Source organism: Salmo salar, chromosome ssa12 (assembly GCF_905237065.1).
Source record: "Salmo salar chromosome ssa12, Ssal_v3.1, whole genome shotgun sequence".
Lineage (NCBI taxonomy): Eukaryota > Metazoa > Chordata > Actinopteri > Salmoniformes > Salmonidae > Salmo > Salmo salar.
The window spans coordinates 69,701,720-69,729,599 of NC_059453.1; the positions used below are offsets into that span (position 1 = coordinate 69,701,720).

The 27,880-nt window shown below is 44.4% G+C and overlaps 1 protein-coding gene across 15 annotated transcripts in view; it reads right to left on the bottom strand.

Moving 5' to 3' along the window:
- Window positions 1–27,880, bottom strand: part of LOC106565700 (forkhead box protein P4) — a 221,404-nt gene that overhangs the window by 64,587 nt on the left and 128,937 nt on the right. For 11 of the 15 annotated variants that reach the window (XM_045691703.1, XM_045691701.1, XM_045691709.1 and 8 more), the window contains one exon: window positions 25,048–25,143. In XM_045691703.1, coding sequence (XP_045547659.1) covers window positions 25,048–25,143 — 96 coding nt within the window. The remainder of the gene's footprint in view (window positions 1–25,047; window positions 25,144–27,880) is intronic. The other 4 variants (XM_045691699.1, XM_045691711.1, XM_045691707.1 and 1 more) reach the window with 1 other exon arrangement.

Genomic DNA, 27,880 nt, shown 5'->3' on the forward strand with positions numbered 1-27,880 from the left:
TACTGTGTGTGTCAGGTTGGATGGGGAATATGTACTGTATGTGTGTCAGGTTGGATGGGGAATATGTACTGTATGTGTGTCAGGTTGGATGGGGAATATGTACTGTATGTGTGTCAGGTTGGATGGGGAATATGTACTGTATGTGTGTCAGGTTGGATGGGGAATATGTACTGTATGTGTGTCAGGTTGGATGGGGTATATGTACTGTATGTGTGTAAGGTTGGATGGGGAATATGTACTGTATGTGGGTCAGGTAGCATGGGGAATATGTACTGTATGTGTGTCAGGTTGGATGGGGTATATGTACTGTATGTGTGTCAGGTTGGATGGGGAATATGTACTGTATGTGTGTAAGGTTGGATGGGGAATATGTACTGTAAGGTTGGATGGGGAATATGTACTGTATGAGTGTCAGGTTGGATGGGGAATATGTACTGTATGTGTGTCAGGTTGGATGGGGAATATGTACTGTATGTGTGTAAGGTTGGATGGGGAATATGTACTGTATGTGTGTCAGGTTGGATGGGGAATATGTACTGTATGTGTGTAAGGTTGGATGGGGAATATGTACTGTAAGGTTGGATGGGGAATATGTACTGTATGAGTGTCAGGTTGAATGGGGAATATGTACTGTATGTGTGTCAGGTTGGATGGGGAATATGTACTGTATGTGTGTAAGGTTGGATGGGGAATATGTACTGTATGTGTGTCAGGTTGGATGGGGAATATGTACTGTATGTGTGTCAGGTTGGATGGGGAATATGTACTGTAAGGTTGGATGGGGAATATGTACTATATGTGTGTCAGGTTGGATGGGGTATATGTACTGTATGTGTGTCAGGTTGGATGGGGAATATGTAATGTGTGTGTCAGGTTGGATGGGGAATATGTACTGTATGTGTGTCAGGTTGGATGGGGAATATGTACTGTATGTGTGTCAGGTTGGATGGGGAATATGTACTGTATGTGTGTCAGGTTGGATGGGGAATATGTACTGTATGTGTGTCAGGTTGGATGGGGAATATGTACTGTATGTGTGTCAGGTTGGATGGGGATTATGTACTGTATGTGTGTCAGGTTGGATGGGGAATATGTACAGTATGTGTGTCAGGTTGGATGGGGAATATGTACTGTATGTGTGTCAGGTTGGATGGGGAATATGTACTGTATGTGTGTCAGGTTGGATGGGGAATATGTACAGTATGTGTGTCAGGTTGGATGGGGAATATGTACTTTATGTGTGTCAGGTTGGATGGGGAATATGTACAGTATGTGTGTCAGGTTGGATGGGGAATATGTACTTTATGTGTGTCAGGTTGGATGGGGAATATGTACAGTATGTGTGTCAGGTTGGATGGGGAATATGTACTTTATGTGTGTCAGGTTGGATGGGGAATATGTACTGTGTGTGTCAGGTTGGATGGGGAATATGTACTGTATGTGTGTCAGGTTGGATGGGGAATATGTACTTTATGTGTGTCAGGTTGGATGGGGAATATGTACAGTATGTGTGTCAGGTTGGATGGGGAATATGTACTGTATGTGTGTCAGGTTGGATGGGGAATATGTACTGTATGTGTCAGGTTGGATGGGGAATATGTACTGTATGTGTGTCAGGTTGGATGGGGTATATGTACTGTATGTGTGTCAGGTTGGATGGGGAATATGTACAGTATGTGTGTCAGGTTGGATGGGGAATATGTACTGTATGTGTGTCAGGTTGGATGGGGAATATGTAATGTGTGTGTCAGGTTGGATGGGGAATATGTACTGTATGTGTGTCAGGTTGGATGGGGAATATGTACTGTATGTGTGTCAGGTTGGATGGGGAATATGTACTGTATGTGTGTCAGGTTGGATGGGGAATATGTACTGTATGTGTGTCAGGTTGGATGGGGAATATGTACTGTATGTGTGTCAGGTTGGATGGGGATTATGTACTGTATGTGTGTCAGGTTGGATGGGGAATATGTACAGTATGTGTGTCAGGTTGGATGGGGAATATGTACTGTATGTGTGTCAGGTTGGATGGGGAATATGTACTGTATGTGTGTCAGGTTGGATGGGGAATATGTACAGTATGTGTGTCAGGTTGGATGGGGAATATGTACTTTATGTGTGTCAGGTTGGATGGGGAATATGTACAGTATGTGTGTCAGGTTGGATGGGGAATATGTACTTTATGTGTGTCAGGTTGGATGGGGAATATGTACTGTGTGTGTCAGGTTGGATGGGGAATATGTACTGTATGTGTGTCAGGTTGGATGGGGAATATGTACTTTATGTGTGTCAGGTTGGATGGGGAATATGTACAGTATGTGTGTCAGGTTGGATGGGGAATATGTACTTTATGTGTGTCAGGTTGGATGGGGAATATGTACTGTGTGTGTCAGGTTGGATGGGGAATATGTACTGTATGTGTGTCAGGTTGGATGGGGAATATGTACTGTATGTGTGTCAGGTTGGATGGGGAATATGTACTGTATGTGTGTCAGGTTGGATGGGGAATATGTACTGTATGTGTGTCAGGTTGGATGGGGAATATGTACTGTATGTGTGTCAGGTTGGATGGGGTATATGTACTGTATGTGTGTAAGGTTGGATGGGGAATATGTACTGTATGTGGGTCAGGTAGCATGGGGAATATGTACTGTATGTGTGTCAGGTTGGATGGGGTATATGTACTGTATGTGTGTCAGGTTGGATGGGGAATATGTACTGTATGTGTGTAAGGTTGGATGGGGAATATGTACTGTAAGGTTGGATGGGGAATATGTACTGTATGAGTGTCAGGTTGGATGGGGAATATGTACTGTATGTGTGTCAGGTTGGATGGGGAATATGTACTGTATGTGTGTAAGGTTGGATGGGGAATATGTACTGTATGTGTGTCAGGTTGGATGGGGAATATGTACTGTATGTGTGTAAGGTTGGATGGGGAATATGTACTGTAAGGTTGGATGGGGAATATGTACTGTATGAGTGTCAGGTTGAATGGGGAATATGTACTGTAAGGTTGGATGGGGAATATGTACTGTATGTGTGTAAGGTTGGATGGGGAATATGTACTGTAAGGTTGGATGGGGAATATGTACTGTATGAGTGTCAGGTTGGATGGGGAATATGTACTGTATGTGTGTCAGGTTGGATGGGGAATATGTACTGTATGTGTGTAAGGTTGGATGGGGAATATGTACTGTATGTGTGTCAGGTTGGATGGGGAATATGTACTGTATGTGTGTAATGTTGGATGGGGAATATGTACTGTAAGGTTGGATGGGGAATATGTACTGTATGAGTGTCAGGTTGAATGGGGAATATGTACTGTATGTGTGTCAGGTTGGATGGGGAATATGTACTGTATGTGTGTAAGGTTGGATGGGGAATATGTACTGTATGTGTGTCAGGTTGGATGGGGAATATGTACTGTATGTGTGTCAGGTTGGATGGGGAATATGTACTGTAAGGTTGGATGGGGAATATGTACTATATGTGTGTCAGGTTGGATGGGGTATATGTACTGTATGTGTGTCAGGTTGGATGGGGAATATGTAATGTGTGTGTCAGGTTGGATGGGGAATATGTACTGTATGTGTGTCAGGTTGGATGGGGAATATGTACTGTATGTGTGTCAGGTTGGATGGGGAATATGTACTGTATGTGTGTCAGGTTGGATGGGGAATATGTACTGTATGTGTGTCAGGTTGGATGGGGAATATGTACTGTATGTGTGTCAGGTTGGATGGGGATTATGTACTGTATGTGTGTCAGGTTGGATGGGGAATATGTACAGTATGTGTGTCAGGTTGGATGGGGAATATGTACTGTATGTGTGTCAGGTTGGATGGGGAATATGTACTGTATGTGTGTCAGGTTGGATGGGGAATATGTACAGTATGTGTGTCAGGTTGGATGGGGAATATGTACTTTATGTGTGTCAGGTTGGATGGGGAATATGTACAGTATGTGTGTCAGGTTGGATGGGGAATATGTACTTTATGTGTGTCAGGTTGGATGGGGAATATGTACTGTGTGTGTCAGGTTGGATGGGGAATATGTACTTTATGTGTGTCAGGTTGGATGGGGAATATGTACTTTATGTGTGTCAGGTTGGATGGGGAATATGTACAGTATGTGTGTCAGGTTGGATGGGGAATATGTACTTTATGTGTGTCAGGTTGGATGGGGAATATGTACTGTGTGTGTCAGGTTGGATGGGGAATATGTACTGTATGTGTGTCAGGTTGGATGGGGAATATGTACTGTATGTGTGTCAGGTTGGATGGGGAATATGTACTGTATGTGTGTCAGGTTGGATGGGGAATATGTACTGTATGTGTGTCAGGTTGGATGGGGAATATGTACTGTATGTGTGTCAGGTTGGATGGGGTATATGTACTGTATGTGTGTAAGGTTGGATGGGGAATATGTACTGTATGTGGGTCAGGTAGCATGGGGAATATGTACTGTATGTGTGTCAGGTTGGATGGGGTATATGTACTGTATGTGTGTCAGGTTGGATGGGGAATATGTACTGTATGTGTGTAAGGTTGGATGGGGAATATGTACTGTAAGGTTGGATGGGGAATATGTACTGTATGAGTGTCAGGTTGGATGGGGAATATGTACTGTATGTGTGTCAGGTTGGATGGGGAATATGTACTGTATGTGTGTAAGGTTGGATGGGGAATATGTACTGTGTGTGTCAGGTTGGATGGGGAATATGTACTGTATGTGTGTCAGGTTGGATGGGGAATATGTACTTTATGTGTGTCAGGTTGGATGGGGAATATGTACAGTATGTGTGTCAGGTTGGATGGGGAATATGTACTTTATGTGTGTCAGGTTGGATGGGGAATATGTACTGTGTGTGTCAGGTTGGATGGGGAATATGTACTGTATGTGTGTCAGGTTGGATGGGGAATATGTACTGTATGTGTGTCAGGTTGGATGGGGAATATGTACTGTATGTGTGTCAGGTTGGATGGGGAATATGTACTGTATGTGTGTCAGGTTGGATGGGGAATATGTACTGTATGTGTGTCAGGTTGGATGGGGTATATGTACTGTATGTGTGTAAGGTTGGATGGGGAATATGTACTGTATGTGGGTCAGGTAGCATGGGGAATATGTACTGTATGTGTGTCAGGTTGGATGGGGTATATGTACTGTATGTGTGTCAGGTTGGATGGGGAATATGTACTGTATGTGTGTAAGGTTGGATGGGGAATATGTACTGTAAGGTTGGATGGGGAATATGTACTGTATGAGTGTCAGGTTGGATGGGGAATATGTACTGTATGTGTGTCAGGTTGGATGGGGAATATGTACTGTATGTGTGTAAGGTTGGATGGGGAATATGTACTGTATGTGTGTCAGGTTGGATGGGGAATATGTACTGTATGTGTGTAAGGTTGGATGGGGAATATGTACTGTAAGGTTGGATGGGGAATATGTACTGTATGAGTGTCAGGTTGAATGGGGAATATGTACTGTATGTGTGTCAGGTTGGATGGGGAATATGTACTGTATGTGTGTAAGGTTGGATGGGGAATATGTACTGTATGTGTGTCAGGTTGGATGGGGAATATGTACTGTATGTGTGTCAGGTTGGATGGGGAATATGTACTGTAAGGTTGGATGGGGAATATGTACTATATGTGTGTCAGGTTGGATGGGGTATATGTACTGTATGTGTGTCAGGTTGGATGGGGAATATGTACTGTATGTGTGTCAGGTTGGATGGGGAATATGTACTGTATGTGTGTCAGGTTGGATGGGGAATATGTACTGTATGTGTGTCAGGTTGGATGGGGAATATGTACTGTATGTGTGTAAGGTTGGATGGGGAATATGTACTGTATGTGTGTAAGGTTGGATGGGGAATGTGTAATGTAAGGTTGGATGGGGAATATGTACTGTAAGGTTGGATGGGGAATATGTACTGTATGTGTGTAAGGTTGGATGGGGAACATGTACAGTATGTGTGTCAGGTTGGATGGGGAATATGTACTGTATGTGTGTCAGGTTGGATGGGGAATATGTACAGTATGTGTGTCAGGTTGGATGGGGAATATGTACTGTATGTGTGTCAGGTTGGATGGGGAATATGTACTGTGTGTGTCAGGTTGGATGGGGAATATGTACTGTATGTGTGTCAGGTTGGATGGGGAATATGTACTGTATGTGTGTCAGGTTGGATGGGGAATATGTACTGTATGTGTGTCAGGTTGGATGGGGAATATGTACTGTATGTGTGTCAGGTTGGATGGGGAATATGTACTGTATGTGTGTCAGGTTGGATGGGGAATATGTGCTGTATGTGTGTCAGGTTGGATGGGGAATATGTACTGTATGTGTGTCAGGTTGGATGGGGAATATGTACAGTATGTGTGTCAGGTTGGATGGGGAATATATACTGTATGTGTGTCAGGTTGGATGGGGTATATGTACTGTATGTGTGTCAGGTTGGATGGGGAATATGTACTGTATGTGTGTCAGGTTGGATGGGGAATATGTACTGTATGTGTGTCAGGTTGGATGGGGAATATGTACTGTATGTGTGTCAGGTTGGATGGGGAATATGTACTGTATGTGTGTCAGGTTGGATGGGGAATATGTACTGTACGTGTGTCAGGTTGGATGGGGAATATGTACTGTATGTGTGTCAGGTTGGATGGGGAATATGTACTGTATGTGTGTCAGGTTGGATGGGGAATATGTACTGTATGTGTGTCAGGTTGGATGGGGAATATGTACTGTATGTGTGTCAGGTTGGATGGGGAATATGTACTGTATGTGTGTCAGGTTGGATGGGGAATATGTACTGTAAGGTTGGATGGGGAATATGTACTGTATGTGTGTCAGGTTGGATGGGTACATGTACTGCATGTGTGTAAGGTTGGATGGGGAATATGTACTGTATGTGTGTCAGGTTGGATGGGGTATATGTACTGTATGTGTGTCAGGTTGGATGGGGAATATGTACTGTATGTGTGTCAGGTTGGATGGGGAATATGTACTGTTTTGTGTGTCAGGTTGGATGGGGTAAATTAACTGTATGTGTGTAAGGTTGGATGGGGTATATGTACTGTATGTGTGTCAGGTTGGATGGGGAATATGTACTGTATGTGTGTCAGGTTGGATGGGGAATATGTACTGTATGTGTGTCAGGTTGGATGGGGGAATATGTACTGTATGTGTGTCAGGTTGGATGGGGAATATGTACAGTATTTGTGTCAGGTTGGATGGGGAATATGTACTGTATGTGTGTCAGGTTGGATGGGGAATATGTACTGTATGTGTGTCAGGTTGGATGGGGATTATGTACTGTATGTGTGTCAGGTTGGATGGGGAATATGTACAGTATGTGTGTCAGGTTGGATGGGGAATATGTACTGTATGTGCGTCAGGTTGGATGGGGAATATGTACTGTATGTGTCAGGTTGGATGGGGAATATGTACTGTATGTGTATCAGGTTGGATGGGGTATATGTACTGTATGTGTGTCAGGTTGGATGGGGAATATGTACAGTATGTGTGTCAGGTTGGATGGGGAATATGTACTGTATGTGTGTCAGGTTGGATGGGGAATATGTACTGTGTGTGTCAGGTTGGATGGGGAATATGTACTGTATGTGTGTCAGGTTGGATGGGGAATATGTACTGTATGTGTGTCAGGTTGGATGGGGAATATGTACTGTATGTGTGTCAGGTTGGATGGGGAATATGTACTGTATGTGTGTCAGGTTGGATGGGGATTATGTACTGTATGTGTGTCAGGTTGGATGGGGAATATGTACAGTATGTGTGTCAGGTTGGATGGGGAATATGTACTGTATGTGTGTCAGGTTGGATGGGGAATATGTACTGTATGTGTGTCAGGTTTGGATGGGGAATATGTACAGTATGTGTGTCAGGTTGGATGGGGAATATGTACTTTATGTGTGTCAGGTTGGATGGGGAATATGTACAGTATGTGTGTCAGGTTGGATGGGGAATATGTACTTTATGTGTGTCAGGTTGGATGGGGAATATGTACTGTGTGTGTCAGGTTGGATGGGGAATATGTACTGTATGTGTGTCAGGTTGGATGGGGAATATGTACTTTATGTGTGTCAGGTTGGATGGGGAATATGTACAGTATGTGTGTCAGGTTGGATGGGGAATATGTACTTTATGTGTGTCAGGTTGGATGGGGAATATGTACTGTGTGTGTCAGGTTGGATGGGGAATATGTACTGTATGTGTGTCAGGTTGGATGGGGAATATGTACTGTATGTGTGTCAGGTTGGATGGGGAATATGTACTGTATGTGTGTCAGGTTGGATGGGGAATATGTACTGTATGTGTGTCAGGTTGGATGGGGAATATGTACTGTATGTGTGTCAGGTTGGATGGGGTATATGTACTGTATGTGTGTAAGGTTGGATGGGGGAATATGTACTGTATGTGGGTCAGGTAGCATGGGGAATATGTACTGTATGTGTGTCAGGTTGGATGGGGTATATGTACTGTATGTGTGTCAGGTTGGATGGGGAATATGTACTGTATGTGTGTAAGGTTGGATGGGGAATATGTACTGTAAGGTTGGATGGGGAATATGTACTGTATGAGTGTCAGGTTGGATGGGGAATATGTACTGTATGTGTGTCAGGTTGGATGGGGAATATGTACTGTATGTGTGTAAGGTTGGATGGGGAATATGTACTGTATGTGTGTCAGGTTGGATGGGGAATATGTACTGTATGTGTGTCAGGTTGGATGGGGAATATGTACTGTATGTGTGTCAGGTTGGATGGGGAATATGTACTGTAAGGTTGGATGGGGAATATGTACTGTATGTGTGTCAGGTTGGATGGGGTATATGTACTGTATGTGTGTCAGGTTGGATGGGGAATATGTACTGTATGTGTGTCAGGTTGGATGGGGAATATGTACTGTATGTGTGTCAGGTTGGATGGGGAATATGTACTGTATGTGTGTCAGGTTGGATGGGGAATATGTACTGTATGTGTGTAAGGTTGGATGGGGAATATGTACTGTATGTGTGTAAGGTTGGATGGGGAATGTGTAATGTAAGGTTGGATGGGGAATATGTACTGTAAGGTTGGATGGGGAATATGTACTGTATGTGTGTAAGGTTGGATGGGGAACATGTACAGTATGTGTGTCAGGTTGGATGGGGAATATGTACTGTATGTGTGTCAGGTTGGATGGGGAATATGTACAGTATGTGTGTCAGGTTGGATGGGGAATATGTACTGTATGTGTGTCAGGTTGGATGGGGAATATGTACTGTGTGTGTCAGGTTGGATGGGGAATATGTACTGTATGTGTGTCAGGTTGGATGGGGAATATGTACTGTATGTGTGTCAGGTTGGATGGGGAATATGTACTGTATGTGTGTCAGGTTGGATGGGGAATATGTACTGTATGTGTGTCAGGTTGGATGGGGAATATGTACTGTATGTGTGTCAGGTTGGATGGGGAATATGTACTGTATGTGTGTCAGGTTGGATGGGGAATATGTACTGTATGTGTGTCAGGTTGGATGGGGAATATGTACTGTATGTGTGTCAGGTTGGATGGGGAATATGTACTGTATGTGTGTCAGGTTGGATGGGGAATATGTACTGTATGTGTGTCAGGTTGGATGGGGAATATGTACTGTATGTGTGTCAGGTTGGATGGGGAATATGTACTGTATGTGTGTCAGGTTGGATGGGGAATATGTACTGTATGTGTGTCAGGTTGGATGGGGAATATGTACTGTATGTGTGTCAGGTTGGATGGGGAATATGTACTGTATGTGTGTCAGGTTGGATGGGGAATATGTACTGTATGTGTGTCAGGTTGGATGGGGAATATGTACTGTATGTGTGTCAGGTTGGATGGGGAATATGTACTGTATGTGTGTCAGGTTGGATGGGGAATATGTACTGTATGTGTGTCAGGTTGGATGGGGAATATGTACTGTATGTGTGTTAGGTTGGATGGGGAATATGTACTGTATGTGTGTCAGGTTGGATGGGGAATATGTACTGTATGTGTGTCAGGTTGGATGGGGAATATGTACTGTATGTGTGTAAGGTTGGATGGGGAATATGTACTGTATGTGTGTCAGGTTGGATGGGGAATATGTACTGTATGTGTGTCAGGTTGGATGGGGAATATGTACTGTATGTGTGTCAGGTTGGATGGGGAATATGTACTGTATGTGTGTCAGGTTGGATGGGTACATGTACTGCATGTGTGTAAGGTTGGATGGGGAATATGTACTGTATGTGTGTCAGGTTGGATGGGGTATATGTACTGTATGTGTGTCAGGTTGGATGGGGAATATGTACTGTATGTGTGTCAGGTTGGATGGGGAATATGTACTGTTTGTGTGTCAGGTTGGATGGGGGAATATGTACTGTATGTGTGTCAGGTTGGATGGGGAATATGTACTGTATGTGTGTCAGGTTGGATGGGGAATATGTACTGTATGTGTGTCAGGTTGGATGGGGAATATGTACTGTATGTGTGTCAGGTTGGATGGGGAATATGTACTGTATGTGTGTCAGGTTGGATGGGGAATATGTACTGTGTGTGTCAGGTTGGATGGGGAATATGTACAGTATGTGTGTCAGGTTGGATGGGGAATATGTACAGTATGTGTGTCAGGTTGGATGGGGAATATGTACTGTATGTGTGTCAGGTTGGATGGGGAATATGTACTGTATGTGTGTCAGGTTGGATGGGGAATATGTACTGTATGTGTGTCAGGTTGGATGGGGAATATGTACTGTATGTGTGTCAGGTTGGATGGGGAATATGTACTGTATGTGTGTCAGGTTGGATGGGGAATATGTACTGTATGTGTGTCAGGTTGGATGGGGTATATGTACTGTATGTGTGTCAGGTTGGATGGGGAATATGTACAGTATGTGTGTCAGGTTGGATGGGGAATATGTACTGTATGTGTGTCAGGTTGGATGGGGAATATGTACTGTGTGTGTCAGGTTGGATGGGGAATATGTACTGTATGTGTGTCAGGTTGGATGGGGAATATGTACTGTATGTGTGTCAGGTTGGATGGGGAATATGTACTGTATGTGTGTCAGGTTGGATGGGGAATATGTACTGTATGTGTGTCAGGTTGGATGGGGAATATGTACTGTATGTGTGTCAGGTTGGATGGGGAATATGTACTGTATGTGTGTCAGGTTGGATGGGGAATATGTACTGTATGTGTGTCAGGTTGGATGGGGAATATGTACTGTATGTGTGTCAGGTTGGATGGGGAATATGTACTGTATGTGTGTCAGGTTGGATGGGGAATATGTACTGTATGTGTGTCAGGTTGGATGGGGAATATGTACTGTATGTGTGTCAGGTTGGATGGGGAATATGTACTGTATGTGTGTCAGGTTGGATGGGGAATATGTACTGTATGTGTGTCAGGTTGGATGGGGAATATGTACTGTATGTGTGTCAGGTTGGATGGGGAATATGTACTGTATGTGTGTCAGGTTGGATGGGGAATATGTACTGTATGTGTGTCAGGTTGGATGGGGAATATGTACTGTATGTGTGTCAGGTTGGATGGGGAATATGTACTGTATGTGTGTCAGGTTGGATGGGGAATATGTACTGTATGTGTGTCAGGTTGGATGGGGAATAAGTACTGTATGTGTGTCAGGTTGGATGGGGAATATGTACTGTATGTGTGTCAGGTTGGATGGGGAATATGTACTGTATGTGTGTCAGGTTGGATGGGGAATATGTACTGTATTGTTAGGTTGGATGGGGAATATGTACTGTATGTGTGTCAGGTTGGATGGGGAATATGTACTGTATGTGTGTCAGGTTGGATGGGGAATATGTACTGTATGTGTGTAAGGTTGGATGGGGAATATGTACTGTATGTGTGTCAGGTTGGATGGGGAATATGTACTGTATGTGTGTCAGGTTGGATGGGGAATATGTACTGTATGTGTGTCAGGTTGGATGGGGAATATGTACTGTATGAGTGTCAGGTTGGATGGGGAATATGTACTGTATGTGTGTCAGGTTGGATGGGGAATATGTACTGTATGTGTGTCAGGTTGGATGGGGAATATGTACTGTATGTGTGTCAGGTTGGATGGGGAATATGTACTGTATGTGTGTCAGGTTGGATGGGGAATATGTACTGTATGTGTGTCAGGTTGGATGGGGAATATGTACTGTATGTGTGTCAGGTTGGATGGGGAATATGTACTGTATGTGTGTCAGGTTGGATGGGGAATATGTACTGTATGTGTGTCAGGTTGGATGGGGAATATGTACTGTATGTGTGTCAGGTTGGATGGGGAATATGTACGTTGGGTATGTGTGTCAGGTTGGATGGGGAATATGTACTGTATGTGTGTCAGGTTGGATGGGGAATATGTACTGTATGTGTGTCAGGTTGGATGGGGAATATGTACTGTATGTGTGTCAGGTTGGATGGGGAATATGTACTGTATGTGTGTCAGGTTGGATGGGGAATATGTACTGTATGTGTGTCAGGTTGGATGGGGAATATGTACTGTATGTGTGTCAGGTTGGATGGGGAATATGTACTGTATGTGTGTCAGGTTGGATGGGGAATATGTACTGTATGTGTGTCAGGTTGGATGGGGAATATGTACTGTATGTGTGTCAGGTTGGATGGGGAATATGTACTGTATGTGTGTCAGGTTGGATGGGGAATATGTACTGTATGTGTGTCAGGTTGGATGGGGAATATGTACTGTATGTGTGTCAGGTTGGATGGGGAATATGTACTGTATGTGTGTCAGGTTGGATGGGGAATATGTACTGTATGTGTGTCAGGTTGGATGGGGAATATGTACTGTATGTGTGTCAGGTTGGATGGGGAATATGTACTGTATGTGTGTCAGGTTGGATGGGGAATATGTACTGTATGTGTGTCAGGTTGGATGGGGAATATGTACTGTATGTGTGTCAGGTTGGATGGGGAATATGTACTGTATGTGTGTCAGGTTGGATGGGGAACATGTACTGTATGTGTGTCAGGTTGGATGGGGAATATGTACTGTATGTGTGTCAGGTTGGATGGGGAATATGTACTGTATGTGTGTCAGGTTGGATGGGGAATATGTACTGTATGTGTGTCAGGTTGGATGGGGAATATGTACTGTATGTGTGTCAGGTTGGATGGGGAATATGTACTGTATGTGTGTCAGGTTGGATGGGGAATATGTACTGTATGTGTGTCAGGTTGGATGGGGAATATGTACTGTATGTGTGTCAGGTTGGATGGGGAATATGTACTGTATGTGTGTCAGGTTGGATGGGGAATATGTACTGTATGTGTGTCAGGTTGGATGGGGAATATGTACTGTATGTGTGTCAGGTTGGATGGGGAATATGTACTGTATGTGTGTAAGGTTGGATGGGGAATATGTACTGTATGTGTGTCAGGTTGGATGGGGAATATGTACTGTATGTGTGTCAGGTTGGATGGGGAATATGTACTGTATGTGTGTCAGGTTGGATGGGGAATATGTACTGTATGTGTGTAAGGTTGGATGGGGGAATATGTACTGTATGTGTGTCAGGTTGGATGGGGAATATGTACTGTATGTGTGTCAGGTTGGATGGGGAATATGTACTGTATGTGTGTCAGGTTGGATGGGGAATATGTACTGTATGTGTGTAAGGTTGGATGGGGAATATGTACTGTATGTGTGTCAGGTTGGATGGGGAATATGTACTGTATGTGTGTCAGGTTGGATGGGGAATATGTACTGTATGTGTGTCAGGTTGGATGGGGAATATGTACTGTATGTGTGTCAGGTTGGATGGGGAATATGTACTGTATGTGTGTCAGGTTGGATGGGGAATATGTACTGTATGTGTGTCAGGTTGGATGGGGAATATGTACTGTATGTGTGTCAGGTTGGATGGGGAATATGTACTGTATGTGTGTCAGGTTGGATGGGGAATATGTACTGTATGTGTGTCAGGTTGGATGGGGAATATGTACTGTATGTGTGTCAGGTTGGATGGGGAATATGTACTGTATGTGTGTCAGGTTGGATGGGGAATATGTACTGTATGTGTGTCAGGTTGGATGGGGAATATGTACTGTATGTGTGTCAGGTTGGATGGGGAATATGTACTGTATGTGTGTCAGGTTGGATGGGGAATATGTACTGTATGTGTGTCAGGTTGGATGGGGAATATGTACTGTATGTGTGTCAGGTTGGATGGGGAATATGTACTGTATGTGTGTCAGGTTGGATGGGGAATATGTACTGTATGTGTGTCAGGTTGGATGGGGAATATGTACTGTATGTGTGTCAGGTTGGATGGGGAATATGTACTGTATGTGTGTCAGGTTGGATGGGGAATATGTACTGTATGTGTGTCAGGTTGGATGGGGAATATGTACTGTATGTGTGTCAGGTTGGATGGGGAATATGTACTGTATGTGTGTCAGGTTGGATGGGGAATATGTACTGTATGTGTGTCAGGTTGGATGGGGAATATGTACTGTATGTGTGTCAGGTTGGATGGGGAATATGTACTGTATGTGTGTCAGGTTGGATGGGGAATATGTACTGTATGTGTGTCAGGTTGGATGGGGAATATGTACTGTATGTGTGTCAGGTTGGATGGGGAATATGTACTGTATGTGTGTCAGGTTGGATGGGGAATATGTACTGTATGTGTGTCAGGTTGGATGGGGAATATGTACTGTATGTGTGTCAGGTTGGATGGGGAATATGTACTGTATGTGTGTCAGGTTGGATGGGGAATATGTACTGTATGTGTGTCAGGTTGGATGGGGAATATGTACTGTATGTGTGTCAGGTTGGATGGGGAATATGTACTGTATGTGTGTCAGGTTGGATGGGGAATATGTACTGTATGTGTGTCAGGTTGGATGGGGAATATGTACTGTATGTGTGTCAGGTTGGATGGGGAATATGTACTGTATGTGTGTCAGGTTGGATGGGGAATATGTACTGTATGTGTGTCAGGTTGGATGGGGAATATGTACTGTATGTGTGTCAGGTTGGATGGGGAATATGTACTGTATGTGTGTCAGGTTGGATGGGGAATATGTACTGTATGTGTGTCAGGTTGGATGGGGAATATGTACTGTATGTGTGTCAGGTTGGATGGGGAATATGTACTGTATGTGTGTCAGGTTGGATGGGGAATATGTACTGTATGTGTGTCAGGTTGGATGGGGAATATGTACTGTATGTGTGTCAGGTTGGATGGGGAATATGTACTGTATGTGTGTCAGGTTGGATGGGGAATATGTACTGTATGTGTGTCAGGTTGGATGGGGAATATGTACTGTATGTGTGTAAGGTTGGATGGGGAATATGTACTGTATGTGTGTCAGGTTGGATGGGGAATATGTACTGTATGTGTGTCAGGTTGGATGGGGAATATGTACTGTATGTGTGTCAGGTTGGATGGGGAATATGTACTGTATGTGTGTCAGGTTGGATGGGGAATATGTACTGTATGTGTCAGGTTGGATGGGGAATATGTACTGTATGTGTGTCAGGTTGGATGGGGAATATGTACTGTATGTGTGTCAGGTTGGATGGGGAATATGTACTGTATGTGTGTCAGGTTGGATGGGGAATATGTACTGTATGTGTGTCAGGTTGGATGGGGAATATGTACTGTATGTGTGTCAGGTTGGATGGGGAATATGTACTGTATGTGTGTCAGGTTGGATGGGGAATATGTACTGTATGTGTGTCAGGTTGGATGGGGAATATGTACTGTATGTGTGTCAGGTTGGATGGGGAATATGTACTGTATGTGTGTCAGGTTGGATGGGGAATATGTACTGTATGTGTGTCAGGTTGGATGGGGAATATGTACTGTATGTGTGTCAGGTTGGATGGGGAATATGTACTGTATGTGTGTCAGGTTGGATGGGGAATATGTACTGTATGTGTGTCAGGTTGGATGGGGAATATGTACTGTATGTGTGTCAGGTTGGATGGGGAATATGTACTGTATGTGTGTCAGGTTGGATGGGGAATATGTACTGTATGTGTGTCAGGTTGGATGGGGAATATGTACTGTATGTGTGTCAGGTTGGATGGGGAATATGTACTGTATGTGTGTCAGGTTGGATGGGGAATATGTACTGTATGTGTGTCAGGTTGGATGGGGAATATGTACTGTATGTGTGTCAGGTTGGATGGGGAATATGTACTGTATGTGTGTCAGGTTGGATGGGGAATATGTACTGTATGTGTGTCAGGTTGGATGGGGAATATGTACTGTATGTGTGTCAGGTTGGATGGGGAATATGTACTGTATGTGTGTCAGGTTGGATGGGGAATATGTACTGTATGTGTGTCAGGTTGGATGGGGTATATGTACTGTATGTGTGTAAGGTTGGATGGGGAATATGTACTGTATGTGGGTCAGGTAGCATGGGGAATAAGTACTGTATGTGTGTCAGGTTGGATGGGGTATATGTACTGTATGTGTGTCAGGTTGGATGGGGAATATGTACTGTATGTGTGTAAGGTTGGATGGGGAATATGTACTGTAAGGTTGGATGGGGAATATGTACTGTATGAGTGTCAGGTTGGATGGGGAATATGTACTGTATGTGTGTCAGGTTGGATGGGGAATATGTACTGTATGTGTGTAAGGTTGGATGGGGAATATGTACTGTATGTGTGTCAGGTTGGATGGGGAATATGTACTGTATGTGTGTAAGGTTGGATGGGGAATATGTACTGTAAGGTTGGATGGGGAATATGTACTGTATGAGTGTCAGGTTGAATGGGGAATATGTACTGTATGTGTGTCAGGTTGGATGGGGAATATGTACTGTATGTGTGTAAGGTTGGATGGGGAATATGTACTGTATGTGTGCCAGGTTGGATGGGGAATATGTACTGTATGTGTGTCAGGTTGGATGGGGAACATGTACAGTATGTGTGTCAGGTTGGATGGGGAATATGTACTGTATGTGTGTCAGGTTGGATGGGGAATATGTACTGTATGTGTATCAGGTTGGATGGGGAATATGTACTGTATGTGTGTCAGGTTGGATGGGGAATATGTACTGTATGTGTGTCAGGTTGGATGGGGAATATGTACTGTATATGTGTCAGGTTGGATGGGTAATATGTACTGTATGTGTGTCAGGTTGGATGGGGAATATGTACTGTAAGGTTGGATGGGGAATATGTACAGTATGTGTGTCAGGTTGGATGGGGAATATGTACTGTATATGTGTCAGGTTGGATGGGGAATATGTACTGTATGTGTGTCAGGTTGGATGGGGATTATGTACTGTATGTGTGTCAGGTTGGATGGGGAATATGTACAGTATGTGTGTCAGGTTGGATGGGGAATATGTACTGTATGTGTGACAGGTTGGATGGGGAATATGTACTGTATGTGTGTCAGGTTGGATGGGGAATATGTACTGTATGTGTGTCAGGTTGGATGGGGAATATGTACTGTATGTGTGTCAGGTTGGATGGGGAATATGTACTGTATGTGTGTCAGGTTGGATGGGGAATATGTACTGTATGTGTGTAAGGTTGGATGGGGATCATGTACTGTATGTGTGTCAGGTTGGATGGGGAATATGTACTGTATGTGTGTCAGGTTGGATGGGGAATATGTACTGTATGTGTGTCAGGTTGGATGGGGAACATGTACTGTATGTGTGTCAGGTTGGATGGGGAATATGTCCTGTATGTGTGTCAGGTTGGATGGGGAATATGTACTGTATGTGTGTCAGGTTGGATGGGGAATATGTACTGTATGTGTGTCAGGTTGGATGGGGAATATGTACTGTATGTGTGTCAGGTTGGATGGGGAATATGTACTGTATGTGTGTAAGGTTGGATGGGGAACATGTACTGTATGTGTGTCAGGTTGGATGGGGAATATGTACTGTATGTGTGTCAGGTTGGATGGGGAATATGTACTGTATGTGTGTCAGGTTGGATGGGGAACATGTACTGTATGTGTGTCAGGTTGGATGGGGAATATGTACTGTATGTGTGTCAGGTTGGATGGGGAATATGTACTGTATGTGTGTCAGGTTGGATGGGGAATATGTACTGTATGTGTGTCAGGTTGGATGGGGAATATGTACTGTATGTGTGTCAGGTTGGATGGGGAATATGTACTGTATGTGTGTCAGGTTGGATGGGGAATATGTACTGTATGTGTGTCAGTTTGGATGGGGAATATGTACTGTATGTGTGTCAGGTTGGATGGGGAAAATGTACTGTATGTGTGTCAGGTTGGATGGGGAATATGTACTGTATGTGTGTCAGGTTGGATGAGGAATATGTACTGTATGTGTGTCAGGTTGGATGGGGAATATGTACTGTATGTGTGTAAGGTTGGATGGGGAATATGTACTGTATGTGGGTCAGGTTGCATGGGGAATATGTACTGTATGTGTGTCAGGTTGGATGGGGTATATGTACTGTATGTGTGTCAGGTTGGATGGGGAATATGTACTGTATGTGTGTAAGGTTGGATGGGGAATATGTACTGTAAGGTTGGATGGGGAATATGTACTGTATGTGTGTCAGGTTGGATGGGGAATATGTACTGTATGTGTGTCAGGTTGGATGTGGAATATGTACTGTATGTGTGTAAGGTTGGATGGATGGGGAATATGTACTGTATGTGTGTCAGGTTGGATGGGGAATATGTACTGTATGTGTGTCAGGTTGGATGGGGAATATGTACTGTATGTGTGTCAGGTTGGATGGGGAACATGTACTGTATGTGTGTAAGGTTGGATGGGGAATATGTACTGTATGTGTGTCAGGTTTGATGAGGAATATGTACTGTATGTGTGTCAGGTTGGATGGGGAATATGTACTGTATGTGTGTAAGGTTGGATGGGGAATATGTACTGTATGTGGGTCAGGTTGCATGGGGAATATGAACTGTATGTGTGTCAGGTTGGATGGGGTATATGTACTGTATGTGTGTCAGGTTGGATGGGGAATATGTACTGTATGTGTGTAAGGTTGGATGGGGAATATGTACTGTAAGGTTGGATGGGGAATATGTACTGTATGTGTGTCAGGTTGGATGGGGAATATGTACTGTATGTGTGTCAGGTTGGATGTGGAATATGTACTGTATGTGTGTAAGGTTGGATGGATGGGGAATATGTACTGTATGTGTGTCAGGTTGGATGGGGAATATGTACTGTATGTGTGTCAGTTTGGATGGGGAATATGTACTGTATGTGTGTCAGGTTGGATGGGGAATATGTACTGTATGTGTGTCAGGTTGGATGGGGAATATGTACTGTATGTGTGTCAGGTTGGATGGGGAATATGTACTGTATGTGTGTCAGGTTGGATGGGGAATATGTACTGTATGTGTGTAAGGTTGGATGGGGAACATGTACTGTATGTGTGTCAGGTTGGATGGGGTATATGTACTGTAGAGGTTGGATGGGGAATATGTACTGTATGTGTGTCAGGTTGGATGGGGTATATGTACTGTAGGTGTGTCAGGTTGGATGGGGTATATGTACTGTATGTGTGTAAGGTTGGATGGGGAATATGTACTGTATGTATGTCAGGTTGGATGGGGAATATGTACTGTATGTGTGTCAGGTTGGATGGGGTATATGTACTGTATGTGTGTCAGGTTGGATGGGGAAAATGTACAGTATGTGTGTCAGGTTGGATGGGGAATATGTACTGTATGTGTGTCAGGTTGGATGGGGAATATGTACTGTATGTGTGTCAGGTTGGATGGGGAATATGTACTGTATGTGTGTCAGGTTGGATGGGGAATATGTACTGTATGTGTGTCAGGTTGGATGGGGAATATGTACTGTATGTGTGTCAGGTTGGATGGGGAATATGTACTGTATGTGTGTCAGGTTGGATGGGGAATATGTACTGTATGTGTGTCAGGTTGGATGGGGAATATGTACTGTATGTGTGTCAGGTTGGATGAGGAATATGTACTGTATGTGTGTCAGGTTGGATGGGGAATATGTACTGTATGTGTGTAAGGTTGGATGGGGAATATGTACTGTATGTGGGTCAGGTTGCATGGGGAATATGTACTGTATGTGTGTCAGGTTGGATGGGGTATATGTACTGTATGTGTGTCAGGTTGGATGGGGCATATGTACTGTATGTGTGTCAGGTTGGATGGGGAATATGTACTGTATGTGTGTAAGGTTGGATGGGGAATATGTACTGTAAGGTTGGATGGGGAATATGTACTGTATGTGTGTCAGGTTGGATGGGGAATATGTACTGTATGTGTGTCAGGTTGGATGTGGAATATGTACTATATGTGTGTAAGGTTGGATGGATGGGGAATATGTACTGTATGTGTGTCAGGTTGGATGGGGATTATGTACTGTATGTGTGTCAGTTTGGATGGGGAATATGTACTGTATGTGTGTCAGGTTGGATGGGGAATATGTACTGTATGTGTGTCAGGTTGGATGGGGAATATGTACTGTATGTGTGTCAGGTTGGATGGGGAATATGTACTGTATGTGTGTCAGGTTGGATGGGGAATATGTACTGTATGTGTGTCAGGTTGGATGGGGAATATGTACTGTATGTGTGTCAGGTTGGATGGGGAATATGTACTGTATGTGTGTCAGGTTGGATGGGGAATATGTACTGTATGTGTGTCAGGCTGGATGGGGTATATGTACTGTATGTGTGTCAGGTTGGATGGGGAATATGTACTGTATGTGTTACAGGTTGGATGGGGAATATGTACCGTATGTGTGTCAGATTGGATGGGGAATATGTACAGTATGTGTGTCAGGTTGGATGGGGAATATGTACTGTATGTGTGTCAGGTTGGATGGGGAATATGTACTGTATGTGTGTCAGGTTGGATGGGGTATATGTACTGTATGTGTGTCAGGTTGGATGGGGAATATGTACTGTATGTGTGTCAGGTTGGATGGGGAAAATGTACTGTATGTGTGTAAGGTTGGATGGGGAATATGTACTGTATGTGTGTCAGGTTGGATGGGGAATATGTACTGTATGTGTGTCAGGTTGGATGGGGAATATGTACTGTATGTGTGTCAGGTTGGATGGGGAATATGTACTGTATGTGTGTCAGGTTGGATGGGGAATATGTACTGTATGTGTGTAAGGTTGGATGGGGAACATGTACTGTATGTGTGTCAGGTTGGATGGGGTATATGTACTGTAAGGTTGGATGGGGAATATGTACTGTATGTGTGTCAGGTTGGATGGGGAATATGTACTGTATGTGTGTAAGGTTGGATGGGGAATATGTAATGTATGTGTGTAAGGTTGGATGGGGAATATGTACTGTATGTGTGTAAGGTTGGATGGGGAATATGTACTGTATGTGTGTCAGGTTGGATGGGGAATATGTACTGTATGTGTGTCAGGTTGGATGGGGAATATGTACTGTATGTGTGTCAGGTTGGATGGGGAATATGTACTGTATGTGTGTCAGGTTGGATGGGGAATATGTACTGTATGTGTGTCAGGTTGGATGGGGAATATGTACTGTATGTGTGTCAGGTTGGATGGGGAATATGTACTGTATGTGTGTCAGGTTGGATGGGGAATATGTACTGTATGTGTGTCAGGTTGGATGGGGAATATGTACTGTATGTGTGTCAGGCTGGATGGGGTATATGTACTGTATGTGTGTCAGGTTGGATGGGGAATATGTACTGTATGTGTTACAGGTTGGATGGGGAATATGTACCGTATGTGTGTCAGATTGGATGGGGAATATGTACAGTATGTGTGTCAGGTTGGATGGGGAATATGTACTGTATGTGTGTCAGGTTGGATGGGGAATATGTACTGTATGTGTGTCAGGTTGGATGGGGTATATGTACTGTATGTGTGTCAGGTTGGATGGGGAATATGTACTGTATGTGTGTCAGGTTGGATGGGGAAAATGTACTGTATGTGTGTAAGGTTGGATGGGGAATATGTACTGTATGTGTGTCAGGTTGGATGGGGAATATGTACTGTATGTGTGTCAGGTTGGATGGGGAATATGTACTGTATGTGTGTCAGGTTGGATGGGGAATATGTACTGTATGTGTGTCAGGTTGGATGGGGAATATGTACTGTATGTGTGTAAGGTTGGATGGGGAACATGTACTGTATGTGTGTAAGGTTGGATGGGGAATATGTACTGTATGTGTGTAAGGTTGGATGGGGAATATGTAATGTATGTGTGTAAGGTTGGATGGGGAATATGTACTGTATGTGTGTAAGGTTGGATGGGGAATATGTACTGTATGTGTGTCAGGTTGGATGGGGAATATGTACTGTATGTGTGTCAGGTTGGATGGGGAATATGTACTGTATGTGTGTCAGGTTGGATGGGGAATATGTACTGTATGTGTGTCAGGTTGGATGGGGAATATGTACTGTATGTGTGTCAGGTTGGATGGGGTATATGTACTGTATGTGTGTCAGGTTGGATGGGGAATATGTACTGTATGTGTTACAGGTTGGATGGGGAATATGTACTGTATGTGTGTCAGATTGGATGGGGAATATGTACAGTATGTGTGTCAGGTTGGATGGGGAATATGTACTGTATGTGTGTCAGGTTGGATGGGGAATATGTACTGTATGTGTGTCAGGTTGGATGGGGTATATGTACTGTATGTGTGTCAGGTTGGATGGGGAATATGTACTGTATGTGTGTCAGGTTGGATGGGGAAAATGTACTGTATGTGTGTAAGGTTGGATGGGGAATATGTACTGTATGTGTGTCAGGTTGGATGGGGAATATGTACTGTATGTGTGTCAGGTTGGATGGGGAATATGTACTGTATGTGTGTCAGGTTGGATGGGGAATATGTACTGTATGTGTGTCAGGTTGGATGGGGAATATGTACTGTATGTGTGTAAGGTTGGATGGGGAACATGTACTGTATGTGTGTCAGGTTGGATGGGGTATATGTACTGTAAGGTTGGATGGGGAATATGTACTGTATGTGTGTCAGGTTGGATGGGGAATATGTACTGTATGTGTGTAAGGTTGGATGGGGAATATGTAATGTATGTGTGTAAGGTTGGATGGGGAATATGTACTGTATGTGTGTAAGGTTGGATGGGGAATATGTACTGTATGTGTGTCAGGTTGGATGGGGAATATGTACTGTATGTGTGTCAGGTTGGATGGGGAATATGTACTGTATGTGTGTCAGGTTGGATGGGGTATATGTACTGTATGTGTGTCAGGTTGGATGGGGAATATGTACTGTATGTGTGACAGGTTGGATGGGGAATATGTACTGTATGTGTGTCAGATTGGATGGGGAATATGTACAGTATGTGTGTCAGGTTGGATGGGGAATATGTACTGTATGTGTGTCAGGTTGGATGGGGAATATGTACTGTATGTGTGTCAGGTTGGATGGGGTATATGTACTGTATGTGTGTCAGGTTGGATGGGGAATATGTACTGTATGTGTGTCAGGTTGGATGGGGAAAATGTACTGTATGTGTGTAAGGTTGGATGGGGAATATGTACTGTATGTGTGTCAGGTTGGATGGGGAATATGTACTGTATGTGTGTCAGGTTGGATGGGGAATATGTACTGTATGTGTGTCAGGTTGGATGGGGAATATGTACTGTATGTGTGTCAGGTTGGATGGGGAATATGTACTGTAGGTGTGTAAGGTTGGATGGGGAATATGTACTGTACGTGTGTCAGGTTGGATGGGGAATATGTACTGTATGTGTGTCAGGTTGGATGGGGAATATGTACTGTATGTGTGTCAGGTTGGATGGGGAGTATGTGTTGTATGTGTGTCAGGTTGGATGGGGAATATGTACTGTATGAGTGTCAGGTTGGATGGGGAATATGTACTGTATGTGTGTCAGGTTGGATGGTGAATATGTACTGTATGTGTGTCAGGTTGGATGGGGAATATGTACTGTATGTGTGTCAGGTTGGATGGGGAATATGTACTGTATGTGTGTCAGGTTGGATGGGGAATATGTACTGTATGAGTGTCAGGTTGGATGGGGAATATGTACTGTGTGTGTGTCAGGTTGGATGGTGAATATGTACTGTATGTGTGTCAGGTTGGATGGGGAATATGTACTGTATGTGTGTCAGGTTGGATGGGGAATATGTACTGTATGTGTGTCAGGTTGGATGGGGAATATGTACTGTATGTGTGTCAGGTTGGATGGTGAATATGTACTGTATGTGTGTCAGGTTGACATCTCACAAGCCTGAATTGATCCAAAGTCCCCTCCCAACACACCCTCTATGACAGTTATCTGGTGAGATCTGTTGGATGCTCTTTGTCGTTATGTGTTGTGATCCTGCTTGAAACCCACCGGGATCCCTGTTAGTGTGGGTAAATCTGGTGGAGTGTGTGTGTGTGTTGTCACAGTTTTCAATACTTGCGGGGGTTAATTGACAATTAAAAGTGTGTCAGGCAACTCCGATAGTTAGGCGACAAAAGGATTTTACCTCAGGCTTCACGCATGCACGCACGCACGCACGCACGTACGCACGCACGCACACACACACACACACACACACACACACACACACACACACACACACACACACACACACACACACACACACACGGCGTAACGCAGAAGCCATGTAAATGAATCCTTATGCTGCATTAACACAGAGCTCTCTAACAGTGAGGTTTACCATGGTGTGTTAGTGCAGAACAGTGAAATATATTCCATCCCTATTGTAACCCCTGTCTGGAGAGGCAGACTACACAACACAGGCAAGAAGACCGGAAGAGGAGAGAAGGAGGAAAGGAGAGAAGGAGAGGATAAGAGGACAGTAGGAGATAGGGAAAGAGGAGGGAAAGAGGAGGATGAATAGAGGAGGGTGGAAGAGGTGCCCCAGTACAAACGCTCTGTAAGTTACAGCACTTCACCTCCATGTGCCCTACATACTCCACAATCCCCTAACCGATGTGTTGGCCACTTCAACTGTGCACGAGTGTGATTGTAAGTGCGCTTGATAACATCACTCCGTAGGGGTCTCACCTCTTTGGCTGCCTGCTTCCCAGCCTGCTGCTGCTGCTGCTGAGTCAGAAGCTGAAGATGCAGCTGTTCCTGCTGCTTCTTATAGTACTCCTGTAGCTGGAGAGAGAGGGAGGGAGGGAGGGAGGGAGGGAGGGAGAGGGAGGGAGGGGGAGTGAGGGATGGGGAGAGAGAGGGAGGGAGGGGGGAGGGAGGGAGAGGGGGAGAGGGGGAGGGAGGGAGGGAGGGGGGGAGGGATGGGGGGGAGAGAGAGAGAGAGAGAGGGAGGGAGGGAGAAAGGGAGGGAGAAATGGGGGAGGGAGGGAAGGAGGGAGGGAGGGAGGGAGGGAGGGAGGGAGAGGGTGGAGGGAGGGAGTGAGAAAGGGGGAGAGAGGTAGGGAGTGAGAGGGGGAGAGAGAAAGGGGGAGGTATGGAGAGAGAGTGTGGAGGGAGGGAGGGAGGGAGGGAGGGAGGGAGGGAGGGAGGGAGGGAGGGAGGGAGAAAGGGGGGAGAGAGGTAGGCATACAGAGGGTGGAGGGAGGGAGGGAGAAAGGGGGGAGAGATGTAGTGAGAGAGAGGAGGAGGGAGAGAGAGTGAGAGGGGGGAAAGAGGGAGGGATGGAAGGAGGGAGGGAGTGAGAGAGAGGGAGGGAGAGAGAAGGAAGGAGAGAGAGGGGGGAAGAGAAAAGGGAAGACAATTGAGTCAACAACATTTCAATCTTCAAAAGCCTGCTGTGAAAGAAAAGCCCAGGCCTAGCTGCAGAAACACAAAGCATAACAGAGCGCAGTGAGAGTTAGGTGGTGTGTGTGTGTGTGTGTGTGTGTGTGTGTGTGTGTGTGTGTGTGTGTGTGTGTGTGTGTGTGTGTGTGTGTGATATATGGTGTACACGGTTTCTTTTGCTCTCTCTCTCTCTTCTGCATCTCCATGAAGGCCGTGCGTCATTGTTGTGCCTCTGAACGAGATGAGCTTTACAGACAAACTACCAGACAACAAGTTTCCCCAGCAACTAAAGCAGGTCCCCGTTACCGTAATGTGTATAGGTGTATAATGTGTGCAGGGAAGCTGCTGGAAGTGCCTTCTCAACAGGGGGGAAGAGGTAGAGAAACCCACTAGCGTGATCAGATACACACACACACGTCCTTCTAGATAAAAGGTTGACTCTCACGTGGTAAAAGGGTGAATGAGTTGGAGAGATGCAGTAGCATGACCCAACAGGAGTGTTCTGTCCCTCTAGGGGAGATGTGCTGCTGAAGCCATGGACAGACGCACTTAGACGTCTCTTTTAACTTTCTTCCTTTAAAAATAGTTATTTAATGTTCACCTGAAACACCTGGACAGAGGTGGGCGTGTGTGTGTGTGTGTGTGCGTGTGTATATACAGGGCAAGAGGGGGTGTAGTGAGGTTTGAGGCGCCCCGTAAATCTTGGTGCCCTACAGTACCTGGCATGTCAAGGCCGTCGCCATAGCGCCAGAGACAGATGTTAGACAGAACCATGTTATTTATGGGCTGCCTGACTTATCACCGAGGTAACAGTCTGAGCAGAGGGGTGTGTGTACGTGTGGGATGGGGGTGGAGGGAGGAGGGACAGGTGTTCTGCAGCGGCCATTTTGTTGGAGAATCAAAGGGTGTATCTGTATAGTCTGATGTGAACTACTAGCCTAGTGAAGGTAGAAAGGGTGTATCTGTATAGTCTGATGTGAACTACTAGCCTAGTGAAGGTAGAAAGGGTGTATCTGTATAGTCTGATGTGAACTACTTGCATAGTGAAGGTAGAAAGGGTGTATCTGTATAGTCTGATGTGAACTACTAGCATAGTGAAGGTAGAAAGGGTGTATCTGTATAGTCTGATGTGAACTACTAGCCTAGTGAAGGTAGAAAGGGTGTATCTGTATAGTCTGATGTGAACTACTAGCCTAGTGAAGGTAGAAAGGGTGTATCTGTATAGTCTGATGTGAACTACTAGCATAGTGAAGGTAGAAAGGGTGTATCTGTATAGTCTGATGTGAACTACTAGCCTAGTGAAGGTAGAAAGGGTGTATCTGTATAGTCTGATGTGAACTACTAGCATAGTGAAGGTAGAAAGGGTGTATCTGTATAGTCTGATGTGAACTACTAGCCTAGTGAAGGTAGAAAGGGTGTATCTGTATAGTCTGATGTGAACTACTAGCATAGTGAAGGTAGAAAGGGTGTATCTGTATAGTCTGATGTGAACTACTAGCATAGTGAAGGTAGAAAGGGTGTATCTGTATAGTCTGATGTGAACTACTAGCCTAGTGAAGGTAGAAAGGGTGTATCTGTATAGTCTGATGTGAACTACTAGCATAGTGAAGGTAGAAAGGGTGTATCTGTATAGTCTGATGTGAACTACTAGCATAGTGAAGGTAGAAAGGGTGTATCTGTATAGTCTGATGTGAACTACTAGCATAGTGAAGGTAGAAAGGGTGTATCTGTATAGTCTGATGTGAACTACTAGCATAGTGAAGGTAGAAAGGGTGTATCTGTATAGTCTGATGTGAACTACTAGCCTAGTGAAGGTAGAAAGGGTGTATCTGTATAGTCTGATGTGAACTACTAGCCTAGTGAAGGTAGAAAGGGTGTATCTGTATAGTCTGATGTGAACTACTAGCATAGTGAAGGTAGAAAGGGTGTATCTGTATAGTCTGATGTGAACTACTAGCCTAGTGAAGGTAGAAAGGGTGTATCTGTATAGTCTGATGTGAACTACTAGCATAGTGAAGGTAGAAAGGGTGTATCTGTATAGTCTGATGTGAACTACTAGCATAGTGAAGGTAGAAAGGGTGTATCTGTATAGTCTGATGTGAACTACTAGCCTAGTGAAGGTAGAAAGGGTGTATCT